A 19,152-nucleotide genomic window follows, 5' to 3' on the forward strand; every position below is an offset into this window, starting at 1 on the left:
ATATATATATATAATTTGTTTATATAAATAAGTATTTTTATATAAATACATTTGTAACGTTATATTTTAATTATATTTTATTTAAGGTCTATCTAGATACGCAGATCACATTTTATATTCCGATTATCTCTGTTCAGATTGTACATTTATTTTAATGACTTGACACGTCATTTTAAGATATATTTTAATATTTTTAATGATGCACTGTATTGTATGTGAAAACAGAAATAGAAACAGACTCTCAAAGATTAAAAAGCCCCTAAAATAAACTTCCAAGGGGATAACCTAAAATGAGTTATGTAATAATAATAAATAAAATAAAATTAATTAAATGCTAAATACACAAAAACAAAACAATTCCTCTATTCCTCCATAACTTTTTTTTTTTATTGTTGAAAAAACGTTTAATTAATTTAATATATATATACACTCCCAGTTCCTGTTAATAAAAAGGTTGAAAAACAACCAGCGTTAATGAAACCAGCGGCATAATTACAAGAAAAATGCCACAGAAAATATATACAATATGAAGGACTATCGAATATAGTCTTTGAATAATGAGGGGCCTTTAAGTCAAAAAAGTTGCGAACTACTGCCCTAAAACAGCTCAAATAGTGGCACTTAAATATAAAAAAATTCATTTCTGATTTTGGCTCAATTTGATAAGATATTTAACAGAATTTAAAAAATAGGAACTGGAAAAAAAGGTGTTCACTCATTTACTTTGTTGAAACCTGTTGTAGACCTTCAAACAAATTCAAACTAAACATCTGACCACAGTAAAGTCTGTTATATCAAAGGCTTTGGTTATAAAATTGGTTCATAAGTATAACACACCACTAGAGGGAAGCATTACAACCTAGAAACAAATGGAGATTCTTCCTGAGAAAATGGCTGAGAGGCTGTAGAGATGACAATTTATCAGTTTAAAGAAATGCACTCTTTTTACCAGTACACAGCTCATGTTACAGGATGTATTCTATTTAGCGTTAAAATACTTGACAGATTTAAACTTTAAACTTTTAAATATATTTGGTTATTTCCCTAATATACATGAGCATTCTCATACAGTGTATTTTCATTACGCCTCAAACTCAGCAATTTCATATAATCCAAACGAACTCTGTAAATAATCCAAATTATCTCTAATGAGTTCTTAGACTATCAAAACGATGAACACAACAGACCCTCACAACATATGAAACCATAAGCCAAATGATAATGGTATTTTTTTATTATCATTGCCATTAGTGTTACACAACGATTTTAACAGTATATATACAAAAGGGTTATCTCTGCCCCACTCTAAACCAAAAAAAAAAAATGAACCGAATGACCAGGGGTCAGGCTGAGTTACACATGCAGCTCTAAAATGAGGAAATTATTATATCCTGACTTTCCTGTGACCTTCGTATTCCTTCAGCCAGATTTATATCAAAACACTGACCCACCCACTCATCATAACAGATGACAAATATGGCATTCATAGTGGAAGCTGCGGCAACAAAGAAAATATGCAGAGTTAAGGCATAAACAGCATATTAATATTTTTTCAGATGAACTGAACCATATAAAGGGAGGGGATCAGTGGTCATAAACAGCTTATGTTTTTATGGCTAAATGTGCAGAAAAGTGACAGACCAGCATATTATGATGAATTTATGCCACTTTGTTTGCTGTATGGGCATCAGGGCAAATTTAGTTTGCATGTGAATAAGACAAGTTACTTTCCTTTCATAGGAAATCTGACTTTTGGTGTCCTCTGCGCCAGGTGATAAAGATCATTTTGCATGTCCCACAGAAACTGGACACGTTCCAGATGTGCGAGACCACCATTATGAGGAGGGGTGTGGGGTACGATAAAAATGGAACTGCTGGATTCACTAAGAAAACCCACCCTCTTATTTTGCCTTGACAGTTTTAATCTGTGCTTTTGTGTTTTATGGTGAACTAAAGTAGTAAAAAGTTAACGAAAAGTAGAAAAAAAAAGGAATGATTTTAACACATTTTGGCACCAAAAAGCATAAAGGAAAAGACATTAACAAATTATAAACAAGTGATTCCATAGTTCAAGATTAATCAATACTAATTAAGTCATTCTTTTGTTTCTGTCTGCAGTGTTAAGAATTGTCCGTTACCTTCACAAACTCTTGTGTAGGTCAAACTAGTGCAGTAACAAAAGTAACCAGGTCTAAAATCTGGCTCGTGAACATGGAAATAAATAAAACAGCACCCCATTCATTCATTATTTGGGACTCCTAAACTATTGTAATTGATACCTATTTACACCAGAGCATCTGGTGCAAGAGGCTGACAAATGTTTAGGATTGAGAGGAAGACTTTAGTCCCCAAGGTCAGTCTCTAGGAGTGTGTGCTTTTCTGGATTGACATCTCCAAGGCCTCCTGGTGTTCTGGTTGTCGTGGCTGGAACCCTCACATCTTACTGAAGCACTCTTTAGCGTTATTCCACACTTGAATTCCCTAAAAACAAAACAGGCTTATTTTTTAATACAAGTATGAGACTTCCCCCTTGTGTCTGATCAGTAGAGACTGGTGTTTTGATTGTTTCGTAATGACAAAATTTGCTGGCTTTGATGCTACTCACTTTTTTGCACATGCTGATCTGCATGATGGCATAGCTGATGAGAGCCTCTCTGAGATCGTGGTCTTTCTGCTCTTTAAACCTCTCAATGTCCACCCATGCACTTTTCACAAACTCCCTACAAAAACAGACAAAGATTGTATGAAATAATCACTCGGCTGAAGCTTGACTTGAATGGTTATATCCTCAAATCTACATATTTTTAAGAAAGCCCTGAATGATTAGCCTGTTTTGGGGTTCAACTCACCCTTATTAGGTGAGTTTCTCAGGGATGCAACAAAATGAGCAAAGAATGTGTATTTGGAGCATAATCTGTATATTTCATCATTTCTGTACTGCCACAGAGAATAAGAAGGCAATGCAGTTTTGTTGAGTAAACTTCTCAGCTCATAAACCACCTAATTAAGTAATTTTCTGACAACATTTATTGCTTTTCGTCAGCAGCAGTACATTAATTTAGTTGTGTGTGAATAGAGCACTGCTTACTCGCATTCGGCGTTCCTTTCTTTGACCAGTTCCTCTCCTTCTTCAATCTGTGTCTCCAGCATTTTCAGCTTGGCCTCTCTCTGCTCTGGGGTCTCTTGTCCAAACAGTTTACTGGTCACTCCCTTCAGAGAGAAGGTCCGTATCGTCTACACAGAAAAAAAAACAAAAAAACATTGGCTAGAGTAAGCCACACTCTTCCTCCCATGTTTATTTGCAGAAAGCTGAAATATGGACATTTTTACTCCCATTTTTTGGCCAAGTGGGCCTAGTAATTATTCATATCAGCCAATCAGGCCAGAATATCTTTCGTATATCGTTGGCTTTTTGTGCTGCTCAGATGTTTACATGTTAAATGTGCCAATGAGGTAATTCTCTACAGGCTCTATTCATGCAAACACAATTTTAACTGTATAAAACTGTTAAACTCTAAAAAACAAACAAACATGCAAACCCAAACATGTTTTAAAGCAGAGATGGCCCAAATTTTTACTATGAAGGACCAAAAATCAAACTTGATTGAGGGCTGTGGGACAAAAGTAAATGCTGCATTATATCCAACTATATTACATTTATATTTTTAGATCAAACACATTGAAAAACAGAAAATAAATGCTTTATATATTTTATAATCATTTCCCTATATTTTTCCCTCATTCTTTTGATATGACATGAACCCTGGTTTATATAAATCTTGCTGGAAAGTCCCCCATTCCAGACATAAGAGGGGTGATGTGGAGTTGTGTCATGTGGTCAAATGGACACTGACCCCTGTGGCGAGTTCCTCCCGCTGCTGTTTCTTAGAGGTCAGATCCTGGGCGGCCATCTCTAGTTCATACTGTGTCAGTTCATGCTTCCTACACACTGCCCTGTGAAAAAGCACATAAACCACAAAATATGCAAAATCAACCATAAAAGCAGATCGTCTCATTGTTTCTTAGGGAAATTGTTGAACTGAAAGCCAAGATGCCCTGCAGTGTGATCACTTTCAAGAAAACTGAGAACTGATGGAAGTTTGTGTATTCACAGTGTACCAAAAGTTGCATGTAACTTAATCAGCCAGTGGGGGCTATCAACTCCCAAGAGTTCAGTGAGAACAGGGCCCATGTACATTTCTAATCAACCACACTGTTATAACAGCTTGTGTTTAGTATACTTCAGATCACATTTAAAATAGTTCAGGCAAATAAACGACCACAATTCTCATTTTGAGTGAACTATCCCTTTAAGATGAGGCAAAGTAACAGCAATGAATATTTGTACCTTAATGCATCTGCGTAGAAAAGGTACTCCTTCAGCTGATCAGCATAATGTTCCTCTTCCTCTAGAATATCATCAACAGAAGCAGCATACCTGTAACATACAAAAGTGTCCGATCAAAGGGTAGTCGACATAACGTGTACATGAATTTCACCTAATGTGGTCACAGATGCGCGTACACTACTGTTCAAAAGTTTGAGGTCAGGAAGATATTTTTATTTTTTTGAAAAAAATGACTTTATATGCTATATTTGTTTTCAGCAAGGATGCATTAATTGATTAAAAGTGACAGTAAAGACATTTATAATGTTACAAAAGATTTCAATTTCAAATAACAGTTCTTTAGAACTTTCTATTTGTCAAAGAATTCAGAATAAAATCAGCAAAATTCAGATTTGCCATCACAGAAATAAATAAAATTTTTAAATATATTAAAATAGAAAAGTTATTTGAAATCGCAATGATATTTTACAATATTACCGTTTTTCCCAAATAAATGCAGTCTTAGTGAGAAGTAGAAACTTTTCAAAAACATTTTTTAAAAATCTTACTGACCCCCAATTTTTTTTTATCAATACTGAATAACGGCTATTTTATAACAGCTCTGAACATGACCAATCCAATTATGAATGTTTGAATGAATGTTTAGGTCAAAATCATCTGTTTTATAATATTAGTCGTTTTGAGTCTTATGTCTTGCTCAGTATATTTTGTCGTAAATAATCTTATCTTTTTGAACTTTTCAAGTTCCAAATAAAAAGATAAGATAAAGTACATTTCATTTAACTCACTGAATTACCCAAAATAGGCATTACCACGTGTTTTTTAACATATAAAACACTTTTCACTGAGTTTCTAGTAATCATATCTTTTTATAAATACTGTGACCATGATATTTTGAATATTTATCAGGAATATTTTGGTCATACCGCCCACCCCTAATGTCACAAACTGGCATTCTGGTGAAACTACATGTGTTATCCTCTCTAAATCAGATGTAGAGCCTGTGGAACTAAAGCCAAATCCACAGTAGAGCCTGTTTGGGGTATTTTGAGGAATTTTGGGAATAGGTGAGCAACATGATCCATAAAACAGTCTGATGGCTGATGATGGACAGGTTGTTTCTTTCAGTGCTGAGACAGACAGGCAGCACATTGGGCTCTGACCTTTGACCTTTCTGCCGAGTACAGCAATCTGGAATCCATCAGGACAGACAGCAATATAAAACCAGTATAGAAACGAAAGGGGCTGGTTAAAGACTTACTAAGGACACTACCGCAAGAGCGTCCCTCCCACAACATCATCATCAATGTTGAAAAAAATTACCACTAAACGTTTTGGCTATGGATCCTGGAGATTCGCTGCGCAGTCTGCCAGCCAAATTAAAACCTGAGCCTCCCAAGGGCTCATCTTACTGGCTACTTGTTATGGGGGGGCATGAATGGAAATACAAGAGGATCCAGATAAATCTGGCAAATGTGTTTTACATCTCAGTACCAGGAGCACACACATTTAGAATCACGGGAGAGTCATGGGGTGTATCATACAGCACCTTCATATTTCAGGTCCCTCAATGAGCTCTGGGAGGGTAACAGGATCATCCCAGGTAGGAGAAATACAATCAAAACCAGCTGCAATAAAATCTTGCACTAATCCTATAAAGGTCCATTAGAATGGATCATTGCGTGTGCTGTGAACTCACGCGTCCATGTGATGGCCGGCGCTCTGCAGCCCATCTCCCATCTCTTTCTCAATGGCACTCCACTCGCTGTCCAAAACAAACAAAGACTCACATTGAACCACTGCAGCTGACCGCAGCTACACAATCACAGCCCAAAAGATTTACCCCAAAAATGCTTCTCACGAAAACAGTTTAAAGGTCCCACGACATGCTGCTTTTTGGATGCTTTTATATAGGCCTAAGTGGTCCCTAGTACTGTATCTGAAGTCTCTTTCCCGAAATTCAGCCTTGGTGCAGAATTTCAGCCACTACGAGCCAGTCCCACAATGAGCTTTCCTTAGGACGTGCCATTTCTGTGTCTGTAGCTTTAAATGCTAATGAGGAGGAGAGAGGCGGGACAACTGCCATGCTTCGCTCGTTTGCAAGCCGTGATGTCTCTCGAGGAAAAAAAAATATTGCGCTCACCTCGCACGGTAGTAGCTCATTTTCCCATGGGCGGGCCAAATTCTCTGGGTGGGCAAAGCAGAGAAAGGGGAGGTAACCTTTCCCCGTATGACGACATAAAGGGAAGATTCCAGATTGGGCCATCTGAGCTTTCATTTTCTCAAAGGCAAAGCAGGATACCCAGGGCTCGGTTTACACCTATCGCCATTTCTAGCCACTGGCCATAGGCACGCTAGGGGAACTCATATTAATGTTAAAAAACCTCATAAAGTGAAATTTTCATGCCATGGGACCTTTAAGTAGCACGTTATAAAGCATGTCTGGCTCCTCCAAAATGAGGGTACTTAATTGTGATTGAACTGTGTGTACTGATTGTACTGTGAGAAAAAATCTTGAGCAACTGGTCTATTCATCACACACAAATTATGACTGTATAGTTTCAGAAGACATTAAATATAATGCACAGGTCGTATATATACTGTTGCTATATGCTGACCACATTTATATGCACATAAAAATTCTGATTAATTACGGAATAGTGTTAAATTAAGGGGGATTAAGTATGCCATATTTACAAATGTGGTATTTTTATTTTTTTAAGTAATCTCTCATACTCACCAAGGTTGCATTTATCTGAATAAAAGTATAGTAAAAACAGTAATACTTTTATTTTTACAATTTAAAAGTTTACAATTTAAAAGTCTTCAGTGAGACATGATCCATCAGAAATCACTCTAATTAGCTGATTTGGAGCTAAAGAAACATTACTTCTTATTAACAGTCTTTGTTCAGGAATAAAGTGAAAAAAAGTGAAAGTGACATGACATGTGGCCAAGTATGGTGACCCATACTTGGAATTAGTGCTCTGCATTTAACCCATCCAAAGTGCACACACACAGCAGTGAACACACACACACCGTGAACACACACCCGGAGCAGTGGGCAGCCATTTATGCTGCAGCGCCCGGGGAGCAGTTGGGGGTTCGGTGCCTTGCTCAAGGGCACCTCAGTCGTGGTATTGAAGGTGGTAGAGAGCGCTGTACATTCACTCCACCCACCTACAATCCCTGCCGGTACGAGACTCGAACCCCGAACCTTTGGGTTACGAGTCCGACTCTCTAACCATTAGGCCACAACTTCCCCCTAATAAAGTCTTAACCAAAACATAATCAGACAATGATATGCATATAAACATGGTCATTATATGGAGAAGAGGAGCCTGGACATACTGCAAAACATCTCTTTTTGTGTTCCACAGAAAAAAATAAGCCATATCAGTTTTGACATGACATAAGTAAATTATTCATATATGAGTGAACTATTCCTTCAAAGAAACATTACCTAAAGACTCTTCCATAATTTCCATGCACTTTGTAGACTCCATACAGGCGATCAGCTGCTCTCTAAAAGAAATGAGTAAATGATTAGATATATGATTAAAAAAAATAAATAAATAAAACACCAGCCAATTTTTATTAGATTCACTCTATGATTCTAATGCAACCAGATATATACACAATCAGAAGAATTTTGATGCAATAAAAGTTAGTTTAGAAAAATAACTAAATAAGTTGCCTAAAATAGTATTGTTTTTCAAAGGGTGCTTCCTCAAAAGTATTAAAATGAAATCATCAGTATCGTTTTGCTTACAATTTGTATCCCTAATAACACCTAATATATACAGCACTTAAATTAGGCATTTGTTGGAGTGAAAAAAATTGAGCTGCATATTCAGCTGTCTTGACTTTGTTTACACTCACCGCCCGAACTCTCAGCAGCTGCGAAATAACAGACTGCAGCTCATCACCGTAGTGTTTCATTTCTGCAAATCGCCTGTGAAACACACACACACACACACACACACGGGTCAAGGTTAGTTTCAGTGTTAACAAACAGCACAGCCATATCTTTATGCATTTCATGACACCGCGTAACACGGTTTGCAAAAATGACTTACTTGTCTGGATTCTTCACTCTGAATGTGGCATTTAAAGCCTTTAATCTTGAATCGGCCTGTAAGAATGACAAAGGCCAAATGTTGATAGACGGATTCATGTTTGGGTTTTGTTTTTTCAGATGGTGTAAAACTAAATTACAGGCACTCCTTACAACAATCTTTTCAAACGACTGAGATCAGATAAACACTGCAATATGGCAATAATATATAGTACACTAACATAAAACACTGCGGCTCTTTCGGGTTTGATCCAGAACGATCCAACAGACTTCCTGTGCCTGTTTACATAAACTACAGCGTACTGATAACAGATTCTTCACCGCAGTAGCAATTCGGTTACCTCACACAATTTTTATTTGAAATCAACACATATTTAGTCAGCCTCATATCAACATATGAATATTGACCTATGGTGAGAAGCAATATATAAATAACAGTGTTGTGGTAGAAAAGAGAGAAAGAACCCAATGAACTGGAAAGTGCTGATATACCTTCGCCTGAAATCCCGTCTCAAACACAGTTTCCTTCCAACCATTTTCCTGTGGGGCAGAGAAAGGATGCAATTTCTGACACCGACAAAGGGCATTATCAGCATGAAATGCCAGTTAAAACATCTTTTTCTTCTTTTCAAATGGCAAAAGTGACATTAGGTCTGTCAGTTTAACAAATTAATTTAGTTCAAGTATTTAAATTCACAAAAATTCATGAATTGCTGGACTGTAGGATATTGATACACTACCATTCAAAAGTTTGGGATCAGTAAGATTTTTTATTATTCAGCATTAAACTGTAAATGCATTACAGTTTCCACAAAAATATTAAGCAGCACAACTGTTTTCAACACAAAAAAATAAAAGTAAGAAATGTTTCTTGAGCACCAAATCAGCATATTAGAATGATTTCTGAAGGATCTTGTGACACTGAAGACTGGAGTAATGGCCGCTGAAAATTCAGCTTTGCCATCACAGGAATAAATTACATTTTAAAGTATATTCAAATAGAAAACAGTTATTTTAAATTGTAGTATTATTTGCCAATACTAATGTTTTCACACTTTTTGCTCCAAAAAAAAAAAAAAAAAAAGAGACTTTCAAAAACATTTACAAATCTCACCGATCCCAACTTTTGAATGGTAGAGTATGTTATAGAAAAAAATGAAAATATTGGCTTCAAAAAACCACTTCTTATAATCTATATCGATCTATAATATCCATACTTTGTTTGTCTGCCTTGATAATTTAATGGGGGTTTTTTTCAGCAAAACCTTTTCATTGTTATTGTATATGCAATTATTTATTTCATTCATTTCTATTTCTACTAGGCTGTCAACTGATTTTCATTTTTTTAATTGACAGCATAGTAGAAATAGAAATTAATTTACTTCGTTAAAGTTTAAGTTAATTATAAATTAAAAATGCTCAAATCTTCATATCAAGAGATTTGAACACAAGGAAAGGTCAGTAAGAAAAATGCAAATAGAACGTCTATTTCAAAGTGTGAGTGGCATGCCACTGGTTTGATGCACCCTTTGCTTTGTCCAGACAGCTTTAGCGAGAACTCTCTACCTCAGTGAGGAACGAATAGAAGATCTTGTCACTGGACAGGTCTGGGTGTGAGGCCACTCGGAGCAGGAAGTTCTCTAGTCCCACCCTACGCCTCTCCACAAAGTCAGGGTCCATGTTGTCTGCTGACAGCTTGTGCCAAACAAATTCAGCCTGTTGCAAAAAGCATGAAGTTACAGTGCATGAATGCAAATCACATTTACAAGCAGCAGTAACCAAGGCATCTTGTTTGCATACCCGTTTTTCAGGCAATGGTGGAACCACCAAAAATGGATAGGTGACTAACAAATAGTTTCTAAGGAGCTCAAACTCGCTGTAACGCCTCCACAATGAATCTGGGACAGGATTGGTCCCTTCTGATGCAGCATCCACTGGCCTAAAAACAAAGAACAAATTAACATACTGTCAGAAGTGGAATGAAACACTTAGAAATGAAGATTTTTAAATAGCATTTCAATAACATGTTAGAGTTAGGTTTGCTATAAACTTTGATACATCTCTTAAAGAGCAGGTCATATGGTATTTTAAAGTGTCCTAATATTGTGTTGGAGTCCTCTACAACAGGTTTAAATGCATATAAGGTCAGAAAACATTGTAATTTTCTCAGAATATACATTTAATATTAGTCATTTGCCAATGATTTCGAAACGATTCGTTGCAAGCAAGTTTGGAGCAAACCCCTCCCTTCCATAAGCCTACTCTGCTCTGATTGGTCAGCTGGCCAAGCCTGTTGTGAGCAGCTGTATCACAGGCGCACCAGCCTAACTAACTCGCTTGTCTCTCCCGCATTAACCCTATAACTGCCGTGCAGCAAAATAAACAGCAATTTCACAATGATTATAAGGTCTGTGTGCTACACTACATTCTTTATTATTAAACGAAGTAATTAGAACAACGTCAGTCTACATTAATCGACACATTCTTAGGAAATAGTGGGTTCACAGCGAATTATCAGAACTACTTCAGTAAGACAATAATATTGTATACCGGTAACAGGCAAAAGATTCGAAAATATGACGACTCGTTAAGGCGATTCAGAATCGACTCTCTCTTTTGAGAGACAATATCTTTATTTATCATGCACTTTTTTGATTAACAACTTTGCAGATTGTTTTCATTTAAGGATATCTACGTTATAAACTGCAAAAGAGATATTTTTCAAAAACCCTTATGACCTGCTCTTTAAAAAAAAATAACACTTCTGTTATGAAATGTGGGGTTGTTTTAAGCTAATTTTTTTAACTAATCTGAAATAAACAAAGCAGAGATCTACGAGGTTTCAAGTTGTGGTTCTGGTTTATGAAAGTAGTCATTTTAAGGGCCTTTTCAAACACATGCCAAAGGTTTAACAACAGCGCTGTGTAATCTTGCTGAATTCCCAGTGCATAAAGCCATGAATGCTGCTAATTTAGGAGCAGAACTCCACTAAATCACACTGCAATGAAGGAGCATGTATATGAACTCTCCTGCATTAATTAAACATCACTCCAGGGTTAGAACGGGGGGAGGGGGATCGGTAGAAATTTCCCCCCAGGAGAAATCACGTGATCGTGTCGGGCCACCCCTCTGATCAGGGCCCTGACTTTGTGGAGAGGCGTAGGGTGGGACTAGAGAACTAGAGACTAGAGACGCCCCTGCTTACAGTGCAATAATCAGCCATCCCACAACTTTTTGACCGATGAATTTCAATGACTTTTCCAGGTGTTTCTTTTTAGTGGTCGACAGATAAAATGTAAAAATGTAAAATACAAAAATAATACATAATACGCCTTAAGATATATTTTTTACAGAAGATTTTTGTTTCAAAAAAATACTTCAAATAAAGTTCATTTGAACTTTCTATTCTATGATGAAAAAAAATGTATCACGGTTTTCAACACTGATAACAATAAGCGCCAAATCAGCTTCTTGAGGACCAAATCAGCAATGATTTCTGGCAGGATCATGTGACAATGCAAACTGGAGTAACAGCTGCTGAAAATCACAGAAATAAATGACTTTAAAACAGAAAACAGTTATTTTAAATTGTAATTATATTTCACAGTATTACCATTTTTTATTGTGTTTTTCATCAAATAGATGCAGCCTTGGCGAGCATAAAAGACTTCTTTCAAAATAGGCTATTTAGTAAATGCATTTAATTATTATTCAATTATTAATCATTTTTAACAGATTTTTTTAATGGCATAAATATTTAGTACAACTACAAACCATGAGTAATCCAAAGTAATCCATGACTTTTCCAGGCCTAGAAATCACACTTTTTAAATTCAAATTGAAAATTGTTGGAGCCTTCAATAATTCAGATGGAAAAATGCAAAAAGAATTCAGAGATACAGTGAAAATATACATTGGGGGAGGGAAAAGAAAAACGGGAGACTTTGAAATAAGAGCGTAACTTCCCGAGGGCTCCAGGGAAGAAATGGGAGCATATAATGTGCTCCACGCTAATAATCCATGATGAAATCAAAGCACAAGGAAGGTAAGGATTGGCTGGCAGGCATTCTCCAGCCTGTACAACTTTCCCCAAGATCAGTGGCACTAAACTGCTCTCTAAAGCCCACTGTTTGTGTGTGCAGTATGCCTTCCACATGGTCCTTACAAAAACACATCCTTCCTTTTATGGGAAGGAGCAACAATATAGCAGTGTTTAGTTATCTCCATGATTCAATATAGGCAAGAATTTTTATGCTAACACAAGTATCACTATTACTACTGTTTATATACTGTTAAGGTTAGGGGCTTGAACAAACCCTTAACCCTGAGCATGTAACCCATCACGTAACAGACATGAATGATGCCTCAAATCATACAGCCTTCTGAACAGAGGTACTGTATGCTATTACTTTCCCAAGCAATCAAACTTGTGATTTTCCATGCGGGACAATATATCAGGCGAATAATCCTGAAGAAGGGACCTGAGCCATAAAGATAAAAAAAATTTATACAAATTGTAGCTCAAACTGTAGGGCATAGTGCTAGCAACACCAAGATCATGGGTTCAATCCCCAGGAAATGCACTGGTTAAATTTTAAAATTTACATCTTCAATGCAACGCGAGTTGTTTTTCGATAAAACGTCTGAAAATGCATAGATGTTAATGTAAAAACTAAAGATAACTTTTTGCATGCACAAGCACCATTATCATTTATTTAAGAACATTTAAAAATCTAGTTCTGGATGCTTTTCTAGTTACAGGACGGTACCAAAAACACGTTTGAAAATGTCTTGGTTACAGACAGTGATTTTATAAGTTCGACCACTAAGTATTGTTTTTGAATCATGTGATAATATGTTACTGCACTCTGGCCAGTGTGCGTGTTTGGCGCTGCTGGAAACACAGACAAAGCACATCTGCCTGAAGCGCTGACTCATCATCCTTTCCAGAACGACACGTCCCTCTTTCCAACGCAAAGCTTGGCGGGGTGACGGGGGGGGTGAGAGCAAAAGGTGAAAGTGACACTTCTGTTGCATGTCACTTCCTGTCCAATGGGATACTTCTGTTTTGTTTTATTTGATGTAGAAAGAACATTAAAGTGACAGATCCAGGCACAGGAAGAAAAGGTCTAGTGTAAACATTTAAGTATGAAGTGGACTTAAAGAGAGGAAATCCGATGGTCTCTACCAGTCTGCTGTAGCTTCCACAGTTTCTGAGCTGGGCTAGTTGTTTTGAGTTAGTACAGTGTGAGCATAGTTCAGTCAGAAAGTCAATGTGTAAACCTGCTTTATCTAAAGTAGGTTATCACATTCACAAAGAAAAGGCACATTATAACCAAAACTTATCTTATGCAATGGCTAAAAAAAGATTAGTTTTAGGAGCTCCATACTTCCAGCTGTAAATGGACTGCATCCAAATCCCTGACCTTCATTATTATTATGTCCCGCGCATCGGTTCTGTTCGGAATCGTTTGACGGAAGCGCGAACAGACATGAGCTGATTCGTGTAGCGCAGCGCTGCCAGTCAAGACTAACCGATTTATGATTTATTATCGAATGAAAAAATCGGAAATTATCACTTTGGTACATTGAGAAGGCGTAAATATAAAATATTAATAGTAATAATAACTTAAAAATTAAAAAAAAAAAAAAACAAGGCAGCGGGCCAAATCAGCCACCAGGCCACCGGGAATTCTCCCGGTGCTCCCGATGGCCAGTCCGGGCCTGGATGGGATCATGGGACTATTTGAAAACATTCATTACATCGGTAATTCTGGTGAAATTACACATTTCACCTTTAATGATGAGTTGTAGCACTGTGAATGTGAAGTCAAGTGTCTTACCTCGTCTCTATAAGATACACTGTATAAGTCTCCTGCATGTTGACGGCATTCTTCCCGGTCCTCTTCTCTGCTTCAGCCACACTGATCTCCATCTTCTTCAAAAGACTTGTCCCTTTTTCAACCATCTGTAAATTTTGGTCCAGAGAATCACAATATTCAATACCACTACAGTATCCTTTTGATACTTTCAAATGCAAAAAAAAAAAACATGGTTCAGGGCACTTCAAGATATTGAGGTTTGGATTTAGATATGAAAATAGGTGAGGATGCACTTGTAGATATTTGTACAAGCACCCTCACAATTTTTTGGAGATAATGATGTATGTGCCTTGAAGATCTTATGAAAAAGTGTTGACGAGAACAGTTTTCTCTCCTGTGTTGGCATATCTCTTGCTGAAACAGGTTCTCGCGTTCCTCACGTCCCCCTGCTCTGCATCTCTCTCTCTCTCATTCAGCTCAGCTCCAACAATGAACTGTTCCAATTATACACTTATTTTCACATAGCTATGAGAACCGTTAAACATAACATAAGCAGTAGCATTTACAAATAACAGCGTATCTAAAAGTATGAGACAACAACAAACAAAAAACATAGGCCTACCATTAAAAGCCGTGCTTGCACAAGTTCTGCAGGATCCTCTGCTTCTCAATCGGGCTCAAACTGATAAGCGATATTAACAACTGCAATACAACCTGAGCACATGCCGCTGAGGTGAGGGGCGGGACTTTTAGACACGCACTAGAGGCGGTTTAGCCAATCACAACACACTGGGCTAGCTAACCAATCAGAGCCCATCGCCTATTTCTGAGGGCGGGGCTTCATAAAAAAAGGAAAATATCAACCCTTTTCTCAGAGAAGGGACAGAGCGGTGTGGAATAAAGGTAAATTATGTGAAAAATAAAAATAAAAATTTAAAACCGAAGCATTAACACATGTTAGACTGCACCCCATAAACACAATCAAGCCTAGAAAAAAAACAGTGAACCACCCCTTTAAAGAACTAGCTAATAGCAGATATTGGACATATTTATTTTGTCCCATGTCTCTTAACCATCAGCACATAAAGAAATTCAACAAAGTATGGAGCAGTAAACAAGATCCATTTGTTGATATATCGAACATCTACAGACTTGCATATGACACAAGGATGCGAACTGACAGTGTATGAGATACTGGCTGTTTACAAACTACGTGGCAAAGGCTCTTCATTGACAGCATGATGCAAAGCAACTTTCTACTTATGTAGCTTTATATGAGCATTTTTTTATTCCTCACTCTTTTAACTCATAAACACTGTAATAAAAACAACAACATGTATGTAGTTTATGTAATGTCTTCGCAAAACCCGCTGATATTTAGCAATATTGACGTGGCCATTCATGAGCCAAAGCAAAACACTGATCACGCGCTCGCGCACGCGACATTATCGGCCACGCCGCACAAAAACATTCAGCTATGGGCTTTACCGCGTTCTTTACGTTGTTTTCCGACTCTGAAGGAGTCAGATCTGTGTTTCCAATCACCGCTATATCCTCGCTTCCTGAATCCGCCATGGTTTAGCAGTCTCGCGCTTGCGCGTTGCCCACTTTCACGGTTTGACTGGGAGTCTGTGCGCGTGCACGCGTGCGTGATAGCCTACAGTGAAACATTAAATGGCATAAATGTTTATTCAAATTCATTCTAGCTTGAGATTGATTGAAATGATTGAGATTAATTTAAAGTCTGAATAAAACAATCATAGGTTTGGCTTATGAATGGATGTGCAGCAAAGTATATAGGTCTAGGCTACTTTTATTAGAATGATTTCTGCTGATTATTTCCCAACTTTACCTGAGCAAACAGTTCAAGCATTTCCTAACTGTGTTTAAAAGTCTCAATATCACACTGAAACTATATTTGAATTTAGAGGAGTTGTAGCGTCACAGCAAAAGTGCTGAATCTATCAATTTTTCATATTTTTCCCTTTGTTTAAATTAGGCCTGTTTATATTATTATTATTATTATAAGAGAGAAAGAAAAGAAAGAAAGATTTGTACTTTTCACTACAAGCTGGACTGTAGTTAATTGTTCCTTCTGTATACATTGTGAATCGTGCATTGATAAATGCGAGTTCCTGGGCGGATCCGCTCTCACTCACATCTGGATTAAAAACATCTGGATCCGCCTACACGGAACTCAGTCACACACACACACACACACACACACACATATACAGTCCTGAACTTTCTTACAGATGAGCTTATCTGTGTCTGACACGAGCAGATAAAGAAAATAACGGCGTCGCTTCAACAGTTTGGGATCTTTGGATTGTGAGGTATTATGGGCCGCGGAGGCTGCAGATTGTGGGTTCCAACATCTGTTCTTCTGTGTTTCTGTCGTAAGTAGATCTTCTCTTCCCTCGATGCTTTCATTGTCTGGAGGCTCCACGCATCAGAGCTTTGTCTTGGAGTTTGAAGAGAATATCTAATATATTTAAACACCACAGAATCCGATTTTTCTCCACTCTAAACAGATATGGATTACCATAAACTGGGTTCAACGTCCTGGTTAAAATAAGATGCTTTTGTTGACAATCAAAATGACTTCCATGGCATCGCATGAAAAACAGTTTTTTTGGTTTTCTGAGATACTGCAAATGCAGTAAATAACCTTATATCGCGCTTGCGCGTTGCCCACTTTCACGGTTTGACTGGGAGTCTGTGCGCGTGCACGCGTGCGTGATAGCCTACAGTGAAACATTAAATGGCATAAATGTTTATTCAAATTCATTCTAGCTTGAGACTGATTGATATGATTGAGATTAATTTAAAGTCTGAATAAAACAATCATAGGTTTGGCTTATGAATGGATGTGCAGCAAAGTATATAGGTCTAGGCTACTTTTATTAGAATGATTTCTGCTGATTATTTCCCAACTTTACCTGAGCAAACAGTTCAAGCATTTCCTAACTGTGTTTAAAAGTCTCAATATCACACTGAAACTATATTTGAATTTAGAGGAGTTGTAGCGTCACAGCAAAAGTGCTGAATCTATCAATTTTTCATATTTTTCCCTTTGTTTAAATTAGGCCTGTTTATATTATTATTATTATTATAAGAGAGAAAGAAAAGAAAGAAAGATTTGTACTTTTCACTACAAGCTGGACTGTAGTTAATTGTTCCTTCTGTATACATTGTGAATCGTGCATTGATAAATGCGAGTTCCTGGGCGGATCCGCTCTCACTCACATCTGGATTAAAAACATCTGGATCCGCCTACACGGAACTCAGTCACACACACACACACACACACACACACATATACAGTCCTGAACTTTCTTACAGATGAGCTTATCTGTGTCTGACACGAGCAGATAAAGAAAATAACGGCGTCGCTTCAACAGTTTGGGATCTTTGGATTGTGAGGTATTATGGGCCGCGGAGGCTGCAGATTGTGGGTTCCAACATCTGTTCTTCTGTGTTTCTGTCGTAAGTAGATCTTCTCTTCCCTCGATGCTTTCATTGTCTGGAGGCTCCACGCATCAGAGCTTTGTCTTGGAGTTTGAAGAGAATATCTAATATATTTAAACACCACAGAATCCGATTTTTCTCCACTCTAAACAGATATGGATTACCATAAACTGGGTTCAACGTCCTGGTTAAAATAAGATGCTTTTGTTGACAATCAAAATGACTTCCATGGCATCGCATGAAAAACAGTTCTTTTGGTTTTCTGAGATACTGCAAATGCAGTAAATCACCTTATAGTCAAGTTCAAGTGTGTTTGGTTTACTTGAATAATACAGTTTTACAGTTTGATTGAATAGTATGAGTTGAAGCATCGTCCACAAATGGTTTTATGCACATTTGTTTTTATAAGGGTTCAATGATGCATTGGTAACATAATAAATAAAATAATACATTTTTATTATTTTTAAGCAGGAAAATAATTTTATATTCTACAGTCTTAAAAATAAAAGTATATTTACTGCCATCTGGCTCCAGGAAAGAACATTTGAAATCCAAGGAAACTTTCCATTCTACAAAGGGTTCTTTCAGTGAAAAAAAAAACATTCTTTAGAATTTTAACACACTAATAAAAAAAATTATATTTTAAGAACCGTTCACTGAAAGGTTCTTTGGGGAACCCAGAATGGTTCTTCAATGGCATAATTTTGAAAACCCCCTTTTGGAACCTTTATTTTTATGTAGCATTCTGGAAGAAATATGAATGGTCACTAGATGCATCTCTGCTTTGTCGTCATGATTGCCCACAATGGCAATATTGTAATGACTTAAACAAAGGGTGCGATGCTGACAGGGCCTAACCCAACTCCAGTGACCTCTCAGTGGACACAGAAACTCCTTTTCTCCTTTGTTTGCCTTGAGTCCAATAAGTTGTTCTTAGTGGGCATGGGTTTGCATGGTACCCGTGGTGGAGGAGAAGCATCTTGTTTTCAATGATAATAAATGGTTGATTTTATTATTTGCCATGAGCAAACAGAACATTTCACTGGCAATGAGCAGAGATTGTGTCTCTTATCAGTGAGTAATGGGGACAGGCCCTTCACCCTCCTTAACACTGAAACGGCACTCATGGAGTGTGTGTGAGCCACAGTCAACACTACAAAAACAACTTCTGAAGACATCTGCTTGTCATGAATGCGACAGTTATGCGAGTGCTGCGTTCACTGTACTGTTATTCATTTAATATCAGGAAATGCTTTCAGGGATCAAGCTGAGTTTAAAAGGAATTGAAAAAACTTGGAAATATGCCACCCAGTGGGATAGTTTGATTACTGCATACTGGGGCCCCCGAAAATGCTTTATGGCATGTAAAGGTATATGGAAGGGGGAAAAAAGTATATATATATATATATATATATATATGTATGTTATTTTTT

At 37.3% G+C, this 19,152-nt stretch overlaps 2 protein-coding genes across 2 annotated transcripts in view; one reads left to right on the forward strand and one right to left on the reverse strand.

The window, feature by feature from the left end:
* Nucleotides 1–1,755: 1,755 nt before the first annotated feature.
* Nucleotides 1,756–15,876, reverse strand: LOC107660619 (sorting nexin-4-like). The gene is made up of 14 exons (XM_016449983.1): nt 15,737–15,876; nt 14,270–14,394; nt 10,227–10,365; nt 9,993–10,142; nt 8,919–8,966; nt 8,428–8,483; nt 8,231–8,303; nt 7,812–7,873; nt 6,048–6,113; nt 4,349–4,438; nt 3,855–3,954; nt 3,089–3,234; nt 2,606–2,720; nt 1,756–2,481 (listed from the first exon to the last, which is right to left on the reverse strand). The coding sequence occupies exons 1-14, from the start codon at nt 15,821–15,823 to the stop codon at nt 2,434–2,436; spliced, it is 1,305 nt and encodes a 434-aa protein (XP_016305469.1). The 5' UTR covers nt 15,824–15,876; the 3' UTR covers nt 1,756–2,433.
* A 1,745-nt stretch (nt 15,877–17,621) lies between these two features.
* The window catches only part of LOC107660622 (TGF-beta receptor type-2-like), a 12,832-nt gene continuing 11,301 nt past the window's right edge, over nt 17,622–19,152 (forward strand). Inside the window, exon 1 of the mRNA XM_016449985.1 lies at nt 17,622–17,737. Within this exon, the coding sequence (XP_016305471.1) occupies nt 17,680–17,737 (58 nt within the window). The 5' untranslated portion in view covers nt 17,622–17,679. The remainder of the gene's footprint in view (nt 17,738–19,152) is intronic.

Source organism: Sinocyclocheilus anshuiensis, unplaced genomic scaffold, assembly GCF_001515605.1.
Source record: "Sinocyclocheilus anshuiensis isolate Anshui unplaced genomic scaffold, SAMN03320099.WGS_v1.1 scaffold627, whole genome shotgun sequence".
NCBI lineage: Eukaryota > Metazoa > Chordata > Actinopteri > Cypriniformes > Cyprinidae > Sinocyclocheilus > Sinocyclocheilus anshuiensis.